Here is an 18,122-nt window from a genome sequence, read left to right as displayed (position 1 = left end):
CGATCGTAGCAGGGGTGGTGATGTGTAGTTTGTGGTATTAAAAAAACGTTGATGATAGAATTGCATGGGTACAGATGGAGTTTTTAGGGTTGCAATAATACATATAGACTCATCAGTGGTGGGATGTAACAGTACATTCATTAAAGCACTGTAACTTACTTCAGTACAATTTTGAGTTTCTTTACATGACTATTTCAATTTTATGCTACTTTATACTTCTGCTCCATTACATTTCAGGGAGGAATATTATACTCCATTCCATTTATTTGACAACTATAGATACTAGCTATATTGCAAATTCACATTACTGCGTTTACGTCTCACGTATCTAGTTGATTTACTACCTGTTTATGAACTGCTTATCCATCAAAGTATATATTTATCCATTGCAACATTTAAATATATAGGTACCTGCCTACAACCTGCTCACTTATGTATATACATTTAGTATATAATCATACAAGCTGCTTACGTTACAGTTTTACATTTTACTATTACTCACCTGGCTACTAGTTGTCACCTGTCTTCCACAGTATTTTATTTTATATTCGATTTTTGTGGTTTATGTTATATTACAATCCCATATTTTAGCTGCTGCACAATTTTATGCTTTAGATTCGAATTATCTTTTGTTCCACTGACATGATTTTCCTTTATACTTATTGTTTATACATATCTGTAAGAGCACTGTTGCCAGGCACAGCTTCATTATGATTGTTCTGAATAATAACAACATCATCAACAAATACATTCAGATGTGTTATTAAAGACTAAGCTACCTATGAACGTATGAAGTTAGCCCCACCTTTACCAGCTGCAACATTAAAGTGATGCTTATGTATTAATGCATCAATAATTGTAGTTCAGTTGTATAATATATACTGTTCTGGTGTCAGTCATTCTGCATAATGAGTACTTTTACTGCAGATACTTAATGTGTATATTTTGATGAGAATTTTTTTTTTTTTTTTTTTTTTACTTTTACTCAAGTCAAATTTTGAATTCTTGACTTTTTCTTGTAAGAGTTTTTCCATCATGGAAACCTGACACAGCTTATATTAAATGTTTCTGAGTTTGATTTTTTTTTTTTTTCATTTTTACTCTATGAGACTTTTAAGGCCATACATACTCATATGTAGAAATAGTCTTCAGAATTAATATTTTTAGCTCACTTTATTTAAACATCTTGTTTGTGTGTTATATAAGTAAGTGTCTTAAGTCAAGATGAATCAAATCTGGATGTTTTAAAACATCTCTCTGTAAATCATGGCAGTGGTGCAGCTTTGAGAACAAAGCAGAGATTTAAGCATAGATTTGCTGTCCTAAACTGGGTTATGGGCCTCGGTGAGTTTTCGAAATTATTGTGATATCCTGGACATGTCTGTAGGCATGTGTGATAGGTATTCTTTCAAGTAATGTTAACTAAGTAGACTTAACAACAATTTTACAATTGTGAGCTGTGTCTGTTTTTCCTGTTTTTAAGGTCAAAGTTTCTATTTGCATGCTGTTTTTTTATGTATCTGCCCGACCCTACTCAGCAGATATCCTCTACTCATGACCGTTTTCCCGTTTCCTGCTTCTGTTAAGAAGTTAAACGCAGTGAACGTTTCTCTTTTGAGATTTGTGCATCTTATTTGTATTTCACAGCTTTATGTTCTTATGAACGTTCATGGGGTTTTGAGTTTTTCAAACGCACCTATGGCTGACTAGCGTTAGTCATATTTTCGATTCTACGCACCTGATTGGCCTTCAGACTCCGACGCTTCGAAAACAATGTTTCATGATTGGCTCAAGGCTTCGAACGTTTAATGTCAGTAAGATAGCCATTGGTCTGTGGTAGGTTCAACTCAGGATCGTATTTTTGTTCCTGTGTCAACGAAAAGAAGAAAGAACAGTAACCTGTGAGACCCGGCTAAGTTTTCATCAAAGATAGTTTTTTTCAATCATTACGAAAAAGTATCCTCATATCTGACACCAGCCAGACACCCACCGCCTTAGCAGAACTCTTTTTAAAGATGGTAAGTCGAATGGTTGAGCTTATTGCTAAGGGCTAACAGCAGTAGCTGCTAGCTTGATCCGATGTTTAGCCGTTGCCGCCAGCCGTCGAGCTTTTAATTTGGGTTGTGTCTACTTGCTGGAGACCCTGACATTAATTAAGACTCGTCATCTACATTTCTATCGTTTGATGAATAAACTGGTGATGATAGATGCTGCATCGAGCATTTTAAAACCGCCGAGTTGCTTTAATATGAACGTTATCAGATTGAGGCTATGCTAGCACCGTTGCTGCTAATGCAATAGAAAGCTATCGTCAAAGTTAACGTGAACGTTACATATCGACTGGATGGTTGTTAACAGATGTCACAATTACCCTAAAAATATATTCATGTTACCTGGCGTTCGTGATGATGTCAATGCCAGATAAGCTAACGTTAAACAAATTAAGATGAAACTTGCGTGGCTTCTGTAAAGACACTGGCACTTACGCGTGTAACCTCATATTCTTTATAACTGTTAACTCGACCAAAAGCAGTTGAAGGTTTCGTATTTGTAAGAGTTGAATGATTAGGAACATATGATGACAAGCAGTAGTTAACTAAAAAGGAACATAGCTGGGAGCACCACGCCGTGCGTGTGCGCGTCAGCAAGAGAAAAATGTAATGGGTTTTAATTGATGTTGATAATGGTGTCTTATATCAGTTGTCTTAAACTGTTAGGAACTTGTGAGTGTGTTATCATAATTAAATGTTGCATTACTTTGTTTTAGTTTTTCAGATTTCAAAGTTTGTATAGCAATAGGTCAAAGTCAGAATGTAGGTGAAAAATAGGTTGCATGTTGTAAGGAAATAACACCATAATACTTGTTAGTATGATATATATTTTTGGCAGTTGTATTGGACAATATGCCCAATGAAAATCACAACAGTGGTCAAATACTGGCAGTACAACAAGGGTCTAGTTGCGCTTTTCAAAGCTGTTGTAGGCCATTATGAATATACTAGATACAGTCTTTACATTGGTGTCAAAAAAGCAGCATTACCATTTCTCAACATAGTCAAAATACCTTTGACTTTAATATTTTCTCTGGCAGTAGTTAGCTAAACCATCTTTCTGTTTCTCTCACAGAACTCCAATGTGGAGAATTTGCCTCCTCATGTTCTTCGCTTGGTCTACAAAGAAGTTTCAGCTTTAGCGGCAGACCCGCCTGAGGGTATCAAGATTTATCCCAGCGAGGAAGACATAACTGAGCTGCATACAGCCATCGAAGGACCGGGTAAGGATTGTAATGTGGTGTTGTGCCCAAGCTGGCATTGGCCATGATGAGACATTTTAGAGCAAAAACACATTGCACTGCTAATTTTGATTCTTGCATGAAAGCTCTCACTGGTCTGCACACAGTAAGAAATGGTTGCATTGCAAGACAATTAACAGTATATTCCGCACTGTGATAATTCATCCATATTGTCTTTTATTCATTAAAGTTTTTTAGAATCTTATACAGCAGTGTCTTTCACATCTCGGTATTAGTTTGGCTCTGTTTCCATCTGTCCTCAAGACAGTATTCATTTTAAGCTGTCTCACGTGACCATAAAAACGTCTGAAACTCTGGTCAAATGGAATTACTGAAAGGTCAATACAGAGCATGTATTTTGACATTATATTGATTGGGCTTGTAAGCAGGCATAGACGTTCTTGAATGCACCGTACATTTTAAAGGTTAACTAAAAAAAACAAACTATCTAGAATAAGTTGAAACTCAATTCGTAAAGGTCTGTGATAATTTTATCATGTCCACTCTTAAGTAAATAATAAAACAATGTCCTATGACCTCCTTGCCATTATAATGCAATTATTTCATCAACAGCTGACTTATGCCCACTAGTTTTATCTTATAGCTTATTGTGCACTCCTAATTATAACTGCGACTATAGCTGTGTCATACTTGCAACTTACAGTATGTCAGCTGCACCACCACTACACATTCAGTAAAATAGCTTGATAACTATTTGGCAGTGAAGAGAGATTTCTCTTGATGGCCAACCATTTATCATTATCCTAAGGTAATAACACCTCTTGGCTGACTATCTGTTCGCTTATGATGGCTTGTCTGCACCTCTATGTTTAAGTAGTTGGTGGTTAACTATTCAAGCTTAAACGTTAAGCTCTGCCACTATGGAACTACTTTTTTTATTATTATTATTATTATATCCTGTACTCAATGCATCATTTACCCATTAGGCAAGCAACTCCTTAAGATGAGTATAAATGCATCAGTTTTACATGTAGAAATGGTATCATACGTTGTTATTTGCAAACAAACTACATCCAAAATTAACATATTTTCAAGTGGCACTACAGTATGTTTCATAGGGTTATATATTCATTAGAGTGTATGTGACAGTATTTGTCATATTCCAGTTAGGTAATGACAAAGACAGTTTGAACTAACTGATCTGTGGCTGACTTGGATGTAACATTGTTTTTGTTAGTTGACTCAGTTGCCACTCTATGACCCTATTTCTTTTTATGGAGCAAGTTTGGAACAGTTCAAACATACTGTTCATGAAATTAATTCTTTATGCTTTGACAGAGGGAACTCCGTTTGCTGGTGGCGTTTTCCGAATGCGTCTGGTCCTCGGGAAGGACTTCCCTGCGGTTCCACCCAAGGGGTATTTCCTGACCAAGATTTTTCACCCCAACGTGGGTCACAAGGGAGAGATCTGTGTCAACGTGCTGAAGAGGGACTGGAAGGCAGAACTTGGCCTCAGACATGTCTTACTTGTAAGAGGGACCATCAGTTTGTTTCTCTGAGTGTCAGCCTTTGTTGTCTCCACTATTTTTACAATTCCGTCTCCTTTATTTCCCCACAGACCATCAAGTGTCTTCTGATCCATCCAAATCCAGAGTCTGCTCTGAACGAAGAGGCAGGGCGTTTGCTGTTAGAGGACTATGCAGAATATGAGTCCCGAGCTCGTCTTCTCACAGAGATCCACGCCATGGGTGGGCCTGGCAGTACCTCTGGGGCACCTCAGGACCCTAATGACGGCCCACAGCCGAAGAAGCATGCAGGTGACCCCACAAAGAGAGCAGGACCCAGTGCAGCAGCTGTGCCAGCAGCTCTGGGTAATGGAGCTAACGGAGCCAGTACCACCACCAGCAATAGCAACAGTAGTAGTAGTAGCACTAACAATGTAGCAGGGAAAAAGAAAGCAGATAAAAAGCGTGCATTGAGGCGACTTTAATACCTCAGCATAATTCTCTGTGTGCGTATGTGGGTGAGCGTGTGTAAATATAAATATCGAAGTGTGCAAATGATGTTTTTGTTCCTTTTTTCTGACTCTTTCTACCACCTATCCAGACTGTCCACTGTCCTATTGGCATTACAGGTTTGTTAATTATTTCCATACTTAAAGACACGATGAAAAGTATCTGTTCCTCTTTGAAAGGAAAGATGACACAGTCACTGTCATGCCATCTGTTCTATTTTGCCCTCGGCCTGGAGTGAATGAATGATACAGGGAATGGCTTTCACTGTGCAAAACATGGCCTCTAATGTCTGTCCATTGATGGTCCCAGACTTAACATCAGCTGTTTTTAAAGTGTTTCTTGGTAAATTCTGCTGTGATGGTACTGTGTACTGTGCAGCCAGGCTCAGTCTAAATCAGGATGCTACTTTAATTCAAATCATATTTTCAAATTGAGCTAAAAGGAAATAACAGCAGAAGTTGCTAAACAAATATGCAAGAAGTCGCTGGATTCATTATTGGAAGAGAAATGTTAATTTCACACAAAATAGTAACATCTTGTTAAATAGTACTTTTCACATTGTGGTCTGAATGAAGTAAAGGTGTGGAAAGAGTTGGCAGTGGATATAAGAGGTCTGTTTTGTCATGGAACCTCAACCCCTTTTAACGTTTTTTTAAATTTTTTTCTGAAATTGTTTCACTGTCAAGTATTTTCAAAAGTTGTTTATAATTGACATGTTCATATTCAGCTGTCTTGTGGTTGTGTGTGAAGACCTAGATCAGTGGCTTTAAGGGAACAGGGTAGGCTGCCAGACTACTTTATTAAAAAATAAAAAAGAATAATTTATTCTCTGTATTAAGCATACAGTGGTGTGACTTGTTTAAACTACCCCTGCTTCCCTACAAAGCAGTATGTGCTCTCAAATGCCCAGCTGTCCAACCAGCCATGTGGGTACCTGAGAAGACATCTCTGTAGGAAAACTTCCACGTTTGATAGAATTTGTCTCCCAAACCGTAGCACTGGCGGGGTTTCCAGGGCAGGTTTTCTCTCTGTTCTAAATGCATGCGGGGCCTACATTTCCCAAGGAAACACACTGAAGCGCTGTGTTAATTTGGATGGAAAAGGTGCCTCTGAAACTCCTGTCATCGTGCAGACTGTTGGCTGGATATTTTGTGTCCATTTTAAATTATTTAAATTAATAAAACATTGAAATACGAGAAGTGAAATGGAAAATGAGTCATTGTTCCTCCTATTTGATCTTGTTTTGCATGTGTAATTGTTTATTATGCTAAAAATGTGGCTGTTGTGCATCTATCTGTAAAGCCACTGGGAGTGGATATGAGGCTGAAGCTTTTACTGTTCGGTGAGGTGTAGTACTGCTTCATTTTGTTTATAGTGGTCTCTTGTTCTGCAGTGATGGAATAACCATTATGAGGAAATCAGTAATTGCATCCACCCCAGCAAACCAGTGAGTGAAAAGTGCACCCGGTAGAGCGTCGTAGGACCATCTAATGAAGGGCTCCTCCAGCCTCTGCTGCAGACATGCAGCAGCCCACCCACCTGTGTAGAAATAGCAGCCTGCCATGCAGGTAATTATCAGGCCCGTCTTATACACCTGGGCCTCCACATAACCCTTTACACCTTCCCCAAGACCCATTTTGGAAGTGCTTACCTCTTCCCCACCTGCTATCCACCTCCGTGGCATATTCTCCCCAGTTTGTCAGAGCAAACACTTAGACATTTCTTTTGTTCAATTACATGAATTCGGTCTGATCAGGTGTGAAAGGGAATGCACGCTGGCTTTCCTGTGTCACAGACAGTGCCACGGTGTTCATTATGATTCATCCTTTAGGTCAAATGTGTGATCACTTAATTCTGATTCATGTACCACAGTCCTCGTTGAAAATTGACTCACAAACCTAAATCCGGTTTCATTCATGTGCTGTTGATCTCTGAGGATCGTGAGGAGGCAGTTAACTGTGTGTGACGGTGGAAGGAAGCCAAACAAGAGGCAACTCCATCTCTTACAAACCTCAGACTGCCTCTCCTTCACTCTTCCTCCTCGTTTTGAGGACGTCTAGCTGTCCCCGTTGGTCCTAAACTTGCAGAAACCTCTGAATTGCTAATGCAGATCTGGGTCTAATTGACAGTTTCGTTCACGCTCCAGTGTTAAAGCTTTTGCGCCAATCCTCTCCCCTTTCCCGTTTTCATCGCTTTCATAATTGCCACCAACATAATGACACAGTTGCTGTGGTAACCGTGTCTCTCTTTTTCTCTCTCTCTCACGCACGCACACACACAAAGAAAGAAAACACACTCGCGCACACACACTTTGGATCTCCGAGGTCTTCCGCTGAATTTGCCGGCTGCTTTAATTTAAGTTTGTTTGTTTTTTTGCTTTTTGTTTTTTGTTTTCCCTTCCCTCGTTTTGCCTCGTCTCAGCCCTGCCTTTGACAAAATCCCTAACCGATGTTTTTTTTTTTTTTTTTTTTTGTCAGAGGCGGACAAATGTAGGCCGTCGGGGTCATTCCGTTAAAGAGGGGGATGAAATGGAGGGGAATAAAGATGAACGCCACCAGTTGAATGGGCCTAATGACCGGCAGCGCCGAGCAGCGCGGAGTTGAGAGTCTCATCAGCACCAGTCTGACCGACCAATCACAGCGCTCCCCCACTGGCGGACCTCCGTGAGGCCAGGCGCAGTTAGACGTGTAACCCATCTCGCTTGGAATTTATGAAGGCAGCCACCTTCAGTCAGTTCCAGATGGAGAAAAGTTAGAATTGGGGGAAATTTCCGGGCGTTTGACATTTTGAGCATCTGACACCCGAATCGCTGCGCGCCCTCCAGGTTGCACTAGAACTTGCGCTGCACAACAAACGGAATTTTCCGATGTAGTGTATAGTTGTATCGCCTTGTCACATCAGAAAATCTCAAAACATCTCGTCGGGAACTGACTCCCTCCCTCTCTCTCTCTCCCTCACTCTCTCCCTCTCTCTTTTTTTCCCTGCTCGCGTTTTTTTTCTATCTGCCGCGATAATGGATTAACAACTGCCCGAGACGCACCAAGAGCGACCGAGATCTGCAGCGCTCGTAGAAGACACGGGCATTTAAAACAGGTGGCAGATCCGGCAACAGTTCACGCTGTCCTGATCATCCTCTGATACAATAACAGGCTGCCATCTGAGGAACGCTGAGATACAGTGCGCAGGCTCTCCCAGCGCCGTTCTCCAGCATCAAACCCCAGAGCAACGCACAGGTAAGACACGACATTATGCACCTTTTATCAACGCACCATCGCTTCCAGAATTACGCGCAAAACTGCTTGGTACCTGCATTGTGTGTTTGTGTCTGGATGGAAAATGACTTTGGCATCTGTTTGGACGCATCAGCTGTGCCGGAGGCTGTCAAACAAAACATTTGGATGAAAGCTGCGCCACAGAAACATCTACACGCAGGCTTTGCGCTGGGTAGACATGTTTTCCCTCACTTAACACACTTTAATCGACCACTGCCAGCACATTGCGACATTCTCGGCATATTGATATTAAGACCACTGATAGCACACACATCCAGACGGACTACACACGCACACAAACACACACACCTGCACGGATACACCCACGCACTTTTAGCCTACTGATACATGCAAGTCATGTCCATAACCCGCATGCTTGTTCATTGCAAGTTTCAACTTAATAACCTTATGACGGATGGATTGGAGTCTGAGGAGTCGATGTCCAGATCACTCGACTGGTGCGAAGTCATTGCGCAGCATATATTTTACTGATAAGACTAAAGCCAACGCTGCTCCTAGGCTTTCACTGTGATTAAATGTTTTTTTGTTTTTTTGTCTGTTTGTTTTAACATCAACATGACTTCTCTGAACCATCCCCCTCTCATTGATTCACCCCACAGCGCGTTCCGCAACAGCGTCTCAAAAGAAAAAGAAGCCATTTTGTTTCATTTCCGACGAACACCTGTTGAAATTGTTGCATGGCCAGGCGTGTGCACAGCTGATCAGCAACCTGCAATGAAAGTAAGGGCGCCGCTTGGTTCCCTGGCTCTGATGCGGTTGCTTGCAATGGCAGGAATCTGTGGAAACGGTTTGTTCCTTCTCCAGTGGCCATGCAACTCGGGGATGCATCTTCACATTACTGTATGTCTGCCCTTCACCCCTTGGTTCCCATCCTCGCCCTCTCTCCCACCTCTACTGCATTGCTTCAGCAGCACAGTATAGAGGTACCAACAACAGAACATTTGCTTCTTTTCTACATTGAGTCACTTTGCTGGAAAGATGAATATTGGACCTCAAGCTTCTGGGTGCAGCAGGACTGACCCTCCATATTTTGAACATCTAGAATCATTTGATATTTTAACCTCGTGCATTGGTAGAGAACTGCATTTGCACATTTAGCGGGTAGTGGTTTGGATATTTGGCCCGAGAATCGTCGAGAAGTGAACGAGCAGTAGAACGTGGTGATGGAAGTTGAGCAGCGCTCGCAGACGATGGCGCGAGGCGTCAGTGTCATCTCGCCGAACGACAGACGGGCAGATGTGACTTTGAAATCTGGTTCGGCTAATGGGTGTAGATTGGATTCTGCCTCCCTTCTCTTTCACTGCCTCTTTCACTGCCCCTTTCACTCACACACAGACAGAGCTGCAGTGCTATTCTGAGAGAGTTAGCTGCCTCAACCCACGCACAGAATCTGAGAAAGAGAGAAAGGCAGAACGAGGGAGAAAGAGGAGAAGGAGGGAGCAAAAGGAATAAAGGAGAGGGAAAGACTACAAGGAGGTTTACAGAATGCCTACTATAGTCTCTTACATGCACACAAAGCCTTTACAAATTAGGATTCTACCTCTTAAAGTGCTCTAACAGCAGCTGATTTACAGTCTTGATCAGCGCTCCTCTTGTGTGTGGCATTGACTGCATTTGCAGATCTGTTCTGTGGTGCTGTTTGTGTGATGTGCTGTGTTGTATTGGTAAGTGCTGGGAGAAATGTACTTGATTCTGTGCCACCCACACACCGCCCTCCCACTCACGGTCGTCTCTGCATCTATACCTCTGGCTCTTCCCGCTCGCCACAATCGCTTTGCTCATTTAAATCATACCCTGCATTTATCCCTCTGCTCTCTTTTTCGCTTTCTCTATCACTGGCTTTTCAGGAGCGTATTCCTCCTGCAAGCAAACAGGCACACTGACACACACCCGGCTTCTTGCAGCGCGCACACACACACGCACAATGCAATTAGTAAAAATGACTGTGTTTCGTGCGCTCAAAATGTGCATACGCCGGGTGTCAGTAAGTGAGGAGGAGAGGTTGCAGGGCTCCTTTCTAATCATGTCTCTCGTTTGCATTGCAGTGGACGCTCGGCCAACACGCTCCAGGTTCGATTGTCGATGTGTAAACCCGAAGACAATTCTGGAAATGAAGCAGAACGTTTAGAGACGACAGAGGAGAAATTGTGACGGGGACAGAGAGAGAGAGAGAGAGAGAGAGAGAGAGAGAGAGAGAGAGAGGGAGAGCTCTTTGGGAACATTAGTCAGTGGGAGAACTGCTGCTTTGTGTCTCTCATTTTTCCTCCGCTGAACTCTCCTCAGAAGGTCAGAGGAGCATGTAACTGAAACAAACGGAGCCCTCGGTGATTTCAGCATTCTGTCTCCCCCATCTGTGCCTACATTCTCTGCTACAGATAGGGACGTTTTGATAATTACATATAATTATAATTTCTGTGGGAGACAGATCTGCTTCTGTCTATTATTGCCAACACCTCCAACACAATAACTTCACACATTTACATATTTCTCAACAAAAGTGATATTCTTTGAACCTCGGAGACAAATCAGGAATAATTTTACTTAGAGCGACATGTCACATGGAGAAGCAATGTGCCATTCAGTTCATGTCTAATTAGTGGTACAGTTGAATGACACGGGCGACTTTTAGTGCCTCAAAGCTGAATGCAGCACATTTGAAATCCACGGCGTTTGCCTCGGTTTGCGATGTATTTTGCAGGCAGGGAGTCGTTTCCTGGGTTTATGCTTACTCCTAATTTTCAGCTGTTACAGTCTTCTCACACTTAAGCCGAGCCTCCCTCATTATCACCCCCCGGCCCAATCACAGAAACAGCCTGTGCCAGGCGAGTACTGATGCACATTAATCCATCCATAGAAAAGATTGAGATAAAGTACACGGTGTATCCATAGATGTGGCGAGTGCCTAGAGCAAGTTAACATGGAGACAAGTCCCTCAAGAGAAACTAGGCACCATTAATAGACAGTTTTCATGCAGTCTGTTAATTACATCTGATTGTTTACAATGCCACACATCACCAAATATATGAAAATAATTATAGATTTCATACATTTTTCCAGAAAATAATTGCTTACAAGTGCCAATTCTGAATGTATGTAGTGCCAGACTAAAAGCAGTCATCCAGGAATGAACAAAACAGATAAAACTGTTTACATTTGACAAACCGCAGACCACAGACTATTGTTCAAGTGCCACGTTCAGCACAGGAATGTACAGGTCTGCCACATTTTGTTGAAAATACTTGTTCTTGTGGTTACCAGACGTAATTCCATCCAGCAGTACGTCCAATATTTGTTCTTTTCTTCAGTGGGACATGTAGAACGAGGCATTAAGGACTAAAAGCATGAAGATTGTTGTTTTCAATTTGTCCTTTCTGCAAAGATGCATCCATTTTAGCGTTCTAGACTTGAGAGGTGTTTTTGGAGGGCAAAAGATGAAGTCATTACGCATTCAGAGTTCCTCTCTGGCAGTAAATTAAAACCATTTGAACACCATTATCAACAATTATTGTATCCCACCGACTGATTTTGATAGTGTTAGTCCTTTTCGTTTTTATTATTCCTGACCTTTTCTATTATTACACCCTATGAAATACTCAGTTTCTGACAAAACATAAAACAGGCTTCAGATTTCATCATCCAACATTACTGAATGAAACCACTGATACATCATCAATATCCAGTCAGTTGTACATGCTACTTGAATATTTCACATGCCACTTTAGTGGGTTAAACTGCAAAAGCGGATACAGTGTTGCAACTGCATTGACTCAACAACAGAAAATAGATCTCTTAGTCATGTAAAAATGACGCCCACCACCAATCTCCGAGTCCTCGCTGTCTCCCTGCTCTCCCTCCTTACTGCCCCACTTACCACTGTTGTGGAGACCTCTCCGTCCCCTCCTCCTCAGCACATAGACCGCTCAGGGAGGCCGTTCACCGAGCAGCCCAAGACCGGCCCCAGCCCCTCCCTCCTGCTTCTCGCCTTGCAGGCCAATATCATTCCAGCTGCTCTCCAAGGCAGGAGCAGAACCCCTGAAAAACTTCCAGAAACCTCAGAGGGAGTTCTTGAGACACCTCCGAAACCCCTTCCCCAGGTCATGTTCCCCAAGAATGTGACTTCAGCGGAGGCCCTCGCACCTCCCTTAGGCGCAGCCCAGGTAGCGCCCATTCCACCCCGCCTGATGGATGTATGGATGGATGTATGTCGGGGGTATTATGACGTAATGGGACACTTTGACAGCGCTTTCAACTGCTCCAAGGACACCTTCGTCTTTTGCTGCGGAACCTGCCACTACCGCTTCTGCTGTCCCGAGCGAAGCCGGCAACTGGAGCAGGACAGCTGTAAAAACTATGACTCTCCTGACTGGGCCAAGCCACAAACAGACTCCATGATTTTATCAGAGGAATTAGGTCCTGACCCAGACTTTGATCCACTGAAGCAGCAGAGCCACAACACGGGCTTTGTCATCGGAGGTGTGGTTGTGTTCATGGTGGCTGTCGCTGTGGGCATCAAGGTGGTCTTCAACAAGGTGCAACAGGAAGCCAACCAAAGGGACCTCAACATGCCCAGGTGAGACTTTGAAAAACATTTTTTCCTTTCATCACCTCTCACAACTGAATTTGGTATTTCCTTTCAATACTGTATGTATGAAATTAGGTTTTCAGGACTCCATAAATGGCCCAGATTCATCATTCTGGGCTCAGAATAATGTTGTTAGTCATCAGCTGAAACATATTTGATCTTCATCGAGTGGCTGCTGCAGAATTCATGGTTGTTTTGATTCGTTTGGGCTTTTTATTTCATGTGCGGCCCGTAATCTTGGCAATAAAGATTTGCGTTTTGATTTTTGTACAGGTCACATTTTTCAATCTTGGCCTCCGGTAGTGGAGGATGGTGGTTGTAGTCCGATAGTGAGCGTTGGTTGATCCCTTAATGAGTACAAATGATTAATAGCGTATTGTTTTTCATCACTGTGCACAAATTTATATTCAAATCATTGGCAGGTGGGTGATTGTGCAAAAAAGACTGTGGCAGATTCTTACAAAATTCAAATACAACATGTTTTTGAAAAATATAAGATGGATGTTCAATAAATTGCCCTCTTATCTAATGATCCTTCATCCACACGTGGATGATCTATTGCTAATCAAATATGAACCAACCCACTGTACAATATAAGATACCTTTTGAGCATGAGGTATATGATCAGATTAAGTAAATACCAAATATATGTTAGATTAAGCATAATTGGGGTAAACTGATGTTTAAATGTAGATTACTTTTAGTTGTAGTATGTGAGACCACATAGGGTCAGAGCAGGGAAAGGGACACCAAAGGTGGTAAAGTTTATAGAGGGGCTATTAGGACGTAAACCTCTCAAAGAGATAGATATAGCTTGTCGCAAAGGAAAACATTCCTCAGTGGCACATATGCCCAGAACATGATCTGGTTTTTGAATTAGGAAAAGTATGGGTGGAGTAAGACGAAATGCCATGCTATATATTGTGTTGTCTTTATGTTAAGGGCAGAGTCTTCTGATCTGACCCTGAAGCTCTCTCGGATGGCCGGCATCTGATCTGATACTGCTTGTTAATAAAGGTCTCTTTAACTCAAGCTTGTATCAGCCGAGTTCTTCCTACATCATCTTCATACCACTGCTTGGCAGGACCTGGCTGATAAACTTCAAGCACAAAAATGAAAAGTCCTTTTCCTCAAACATAGACTAACAAGCATATATTCACAGTGTTAGACAGTATAAATTAGATGTGATATATGTCAGCCATACAGCCAATAGTTAACTGTCAATTTTGTTTTGTGTTTCCTTTGTGCCCCTATTTATTATATCATTAGAGCCCTGGTTGATATGTTGCGGCACCAGTCCAGCCCAGTCCAGCAGGATGAGAGAAACAACAGCGTGGCTCTGGCCGTAGGAGACGGACAGGGGACACTGGGGAGACCACCAAAAAACCTTTATGCCCCAGGACTGCCCAGCAAGGACAACAGATGTGAGGGGCTTTTACAGCATTAACCAGTAGCATGATCAGAGCTTTAATAGCTGCATCCTGTGTTTGTCACGTCTGCATGTGGATGCAGGTTTTTTTCTTTGTCCCACCACCAAGATATTTTTGTAGCCAATAGGCACCATGGAAAAAAGAGAATCATCCATGGTGGTGTGCAAGATCTTAAAAATTGGTATCAGTGATTTGTCTGTACCGGCTGTGGTCACTGAGAAGAGATATCTGTGACTTCTCTGTGTAATAATATCAGGCCTCCACGTCAAGATTCAAGTAGCTAAATGCACAGGGTTGTGGAAATTAGTGCTTTTAAAATATGTATGCCTTACATGATCATGCTGAGAAGCTCTGTGCATGTGAGATGATGTGATGGTGAACTGATGCAGATACATAAATGTCTATGGTTGCTTTGATCTTCTATGCTAAAGCATCACTGATGGAAACTGCTTGACATCCATTTTGAGCTGACTACCTTATGTTCTTTTGACTTACAGTGGGCAATTTGCAACACAATTTCATCCACTCATCAGGCTCCAGCCCCAAACACACCGCAACTATCGGTAAGGCAACTGGTGAAAGCCGTTCTCCTCAGTAAATCTCCTGTCATCACCACAATGTGTTACTTACTTGGTTCTGTTTTGTTTTAAACTCAAAAGTAGACTCATTTATCCCCACAATAATAATGATTATCATAGCTTCGGTTGCTTGTGTCTGTGCTGAAAGCAAGTTAAAATCTGTCTTTTCCAGTGAATGTTAGCAGATTCACACACTGCTACGTGCGGTGCGCTATATCCAGAGGAGCAAATCTCATTTAACACACAGCCATTTCCCCCTGTGGTCTCTGCAGAACGCACCCCTCGAATGAACAATGCTCAGCTGGCAGCTGGAGGCACCCTGCTCTCCAGTAAACACAACAACACCAAATCCCAGCCTTCCTTCCACCACTCCCTGCACAACCTGGCTCAGCTGCCGCCCTCCTATGAGAGCGCCACCAAGCCTGAGCTCAACAGATACTCCTCACTCAAACGCCTTGGTAAGTACCTTCGTTTTCGAGAAATGAGGACAAATGTACCAGTCTGTCTGTCCCTCACTCCCCTCACAGAGCCGTTACTGCAGCTGCTTCATCTCATTTTTCAGTACTGAAACACTGTGACACTCTTCACACTGTGACATAAAGTGCAGGATGTGTCATTATGTGCTGATGCTATTTACTGAGGTGATAAACAATTCAGAGAAATTTTGTTTGGCTTCCAGAAAAAGGTCTTGATGAGTACTCGTCTGGTTATTGCACCACCAAGCGCCGGCCTCACACAGCCCAGCCGGCCCTCCAGTCCTCTCAGCACCACCTCCACTGGGGTGGAGACTACACCCTCAGTGGGAGAGGCACCCTCCCCAGGCATGCAGTCCGCCCCTGGATCCCGCCACCGCCTTCTGGCATGCCTGCCTCACCCACCCCCAATCCTTATCCTCTGGATCCCCCAGAGCCACAGTACAACCCCAATTACGACACGCTCTCCAAGCCCCCGAGGAAAGTGAAGTCCACTGACCAGCTGCTCAATATGGGTGACGTCCCTGGCAACACAGGGACCCTGTCCAGGCTGTCCAAGAACCAGCAACACCAGTACTACAAAGCCATGGCTGCCTCCAATAAGAACTCCAACACGCAGACCCTCACCAGGAAGACCCAGGACAGGAGAGAAGAGAGGCAGGAGCGGCTGCTCATGTCCCCGGACCACTTAGAGGAGAGGATGGGGGTCGGCGGGATGGGGGTTGTAGATCCATACGCCCACACAGGAGGCATTGTCCCCACACTGCCTCGCCAGCAGAAGGCTCAGTCCCAGCAGAACGTCTGCGCCACGCCCTCCCTGGACCGGCACCACATGATCAAGATGAACTCTCACCCCACGTCCGGACGAGAGCAGGACAGGAACCCGGCCATGACGGGGCACATGAGTGGGGGCATGGGCTGGGCAGGGGAGATGCCCGGGGCGGGGGTAGTCATGGGAACGGGAACACTAGGGGGCCACAGTGCCAGGAGGATGGCTTTTGCAGCGAAAAGGCAGAACACCATTGAGCAGCTACATTTCATACCGGGAGGGGGCGGTGGGGGGTCAGGAGGAAGTGGAGGAGGAAGTCAGGGGATCAGGACGGGGAGTAAAAATGAGGTGACAGTGTGAGGTTTGTGCCTAATGTAGAGTTTACCCCTCATCAGAGGTGTGGGAATAGATCACCCTTCTGCATTTAACTATTAGATATACAATTACAAGACATAAAACTAGAAGTATAAAGTATAGTAACAGTATAACGTGTTTAGGCTATTCAGATTAGTGTTATCTTGTAATTAAATTGCTTAAATATGATTACTTAATTAAAAATCTAAGTGGGGAATATCTGTTCCAATTATGTGATAGCCTATATTAGCCATATTTTTTATCAAATTTTGCCATATTGCCATATACAGCGGTGCCATTACTTGTAGAAAGACTGGAAGGGTGAAACAAAACCAACAGAAGTGTTCATAATTTTGTTTTTATATATGTTTTTCAAAAAGTACTCAGGAGCCATATTAGATAGGGAACAAGACGATATTAAAATAAAATAAAAAAAAAAGAGGTCGATGAAGAGGAGGACCATGTGGAATATTGTATCGCAGAATTTCATAGCCAACTACCTGCTGGACTGTCAGCCTGCTCAGCCCTCGCTGACAATGATTTATTAAACTGAATCTCATGGGTGAAAGGACCAGATGTGGCTGAATGGACTGTGTGCCCGGTGAGGGTTTTTTGGAGATCTGACACTCTGCTGAGCCATCTTCATCCTGACACAGGGAGACAGAACTGATTTTTGTTGCTTCCTATGTAAATGAGCAGACCGGTGGGGGCTGTTTCTGACCGGGACACAGCAGCCTGACACTATTGGCAGGACTCCGCGCCCGATTTAAACTGCGGACGTACCCACGTTACCAATCTGATGCCTGGGTTGCCTAGTTTTCCATGTGACCTTAGATCAAATCCCCAGAGGAACTCACGCTCTGATCACTCTTACACTCCAGCAGTGTCAACTGATGTGTGATTATGTTATGGGTGAGTTTTCCCTCATGTTCCCACCTATAGATCAGGACCTAGCTATAAAAACAATGGGCTACCAAATAATATAGAGCCATCTGTCACGTTATTACAAAAACATCTTGACATAAACGTAGACAAGTCAAGAGAAAACAGTATGTGTTCAGTTTACCAATAAAAAGGCAGCTTGCTTAAATGTAGGTTGTGCACGAAGAGCAAAGGTTTTTCTGCAGAGCACAAATGAATAGAAACATGACGCAGAGGTTGCACTTACACAACTGTCCTTCAAAGCCATTTATGGAGATACAAAGAAAATACCACAGAGGAAGCTGGTCTGACAATCACCATTTTATTATTCTCACCAGGTGACAAATTATACAAGTCAGTGATATTTTGTACAGTCAAAGGATTTGGCTTCGAAGCAAGCCAAAAACCTCTGAGTCAGGAGAGAGGGCGACCTGAGGCCTTCTCCTGCGTGGCT

At 43.1% G+C, this 18,122-nt stretch overlaps 2 protein-coding genes across 2 annotated transcripts; both read left to right on the top strand.

The window, feature by feature from the left end:
* Window positions 1-1,846: 1,846 nt before the first annotated feature.
* On the top strand, window positions 1,847-6,480 carry ube2s (ubiquitin-conjugating enzyme E2S). Its single transcript, XM_041942104.1, has 4 exons — window positions 1,847-2,018; window positions 3,127-3,274; window positions 4,592-4,782; window positions 4,872-6,480. Exons 1-4 carry the CDS (start codon window positions 2,016-2,018, stop codon window positions 5,241-5,243), a joined length of 714 nt encoding a protein of 237 aa, XP_041798038.1. The 5' UTR covers window positions 1,847-2,015; the 3' UTR covers window positions 5,244-6,480.
* Window positions 6,481-12,364: 5,884 nt separating this feature from the next.
* LOC121610042 (protein shisa-7) lies at window positions 12,365-16,753 on the top strand. The gene is made up of 5 exons (XM_041941939.1): window positions 12,365-13,131; window positions 14,413-14,567; window positions 15,071-15,136; window positions 15,424-15,609; window positions 15,831-16,753. Exons 1-5 carry the CDS (start codon window positions 12,365-12,367, stop codon window positions 16,751-16,753), a joined length of 2,097 nt encoding a protein of 698 aa, XP_041797873.1.
* Window positions 16,754-18,122: the final 1,369 nt, after the last annotated feature.

Source organism: Chelmon rostratus, chromosome 8, assembly GCF_017976325.1.
Source record: "Chelmon rostratus isolate fCheRos1 chromosome 8, fCheRos1.pri, whole genome shotgun sequence".
Taxonomy (NCBI): domain Eukaryota; kingdom Metazoa; phylum Chordata; class Actinopteri; order Chaetodontiformes; family Chaetodontidae; genus Chelmon; species Chelmon rostratus.
Note: the sequence above shows the minus strand (reverse complement) of the source record. Positions and strands in the feature narration are given on the sequence as shown.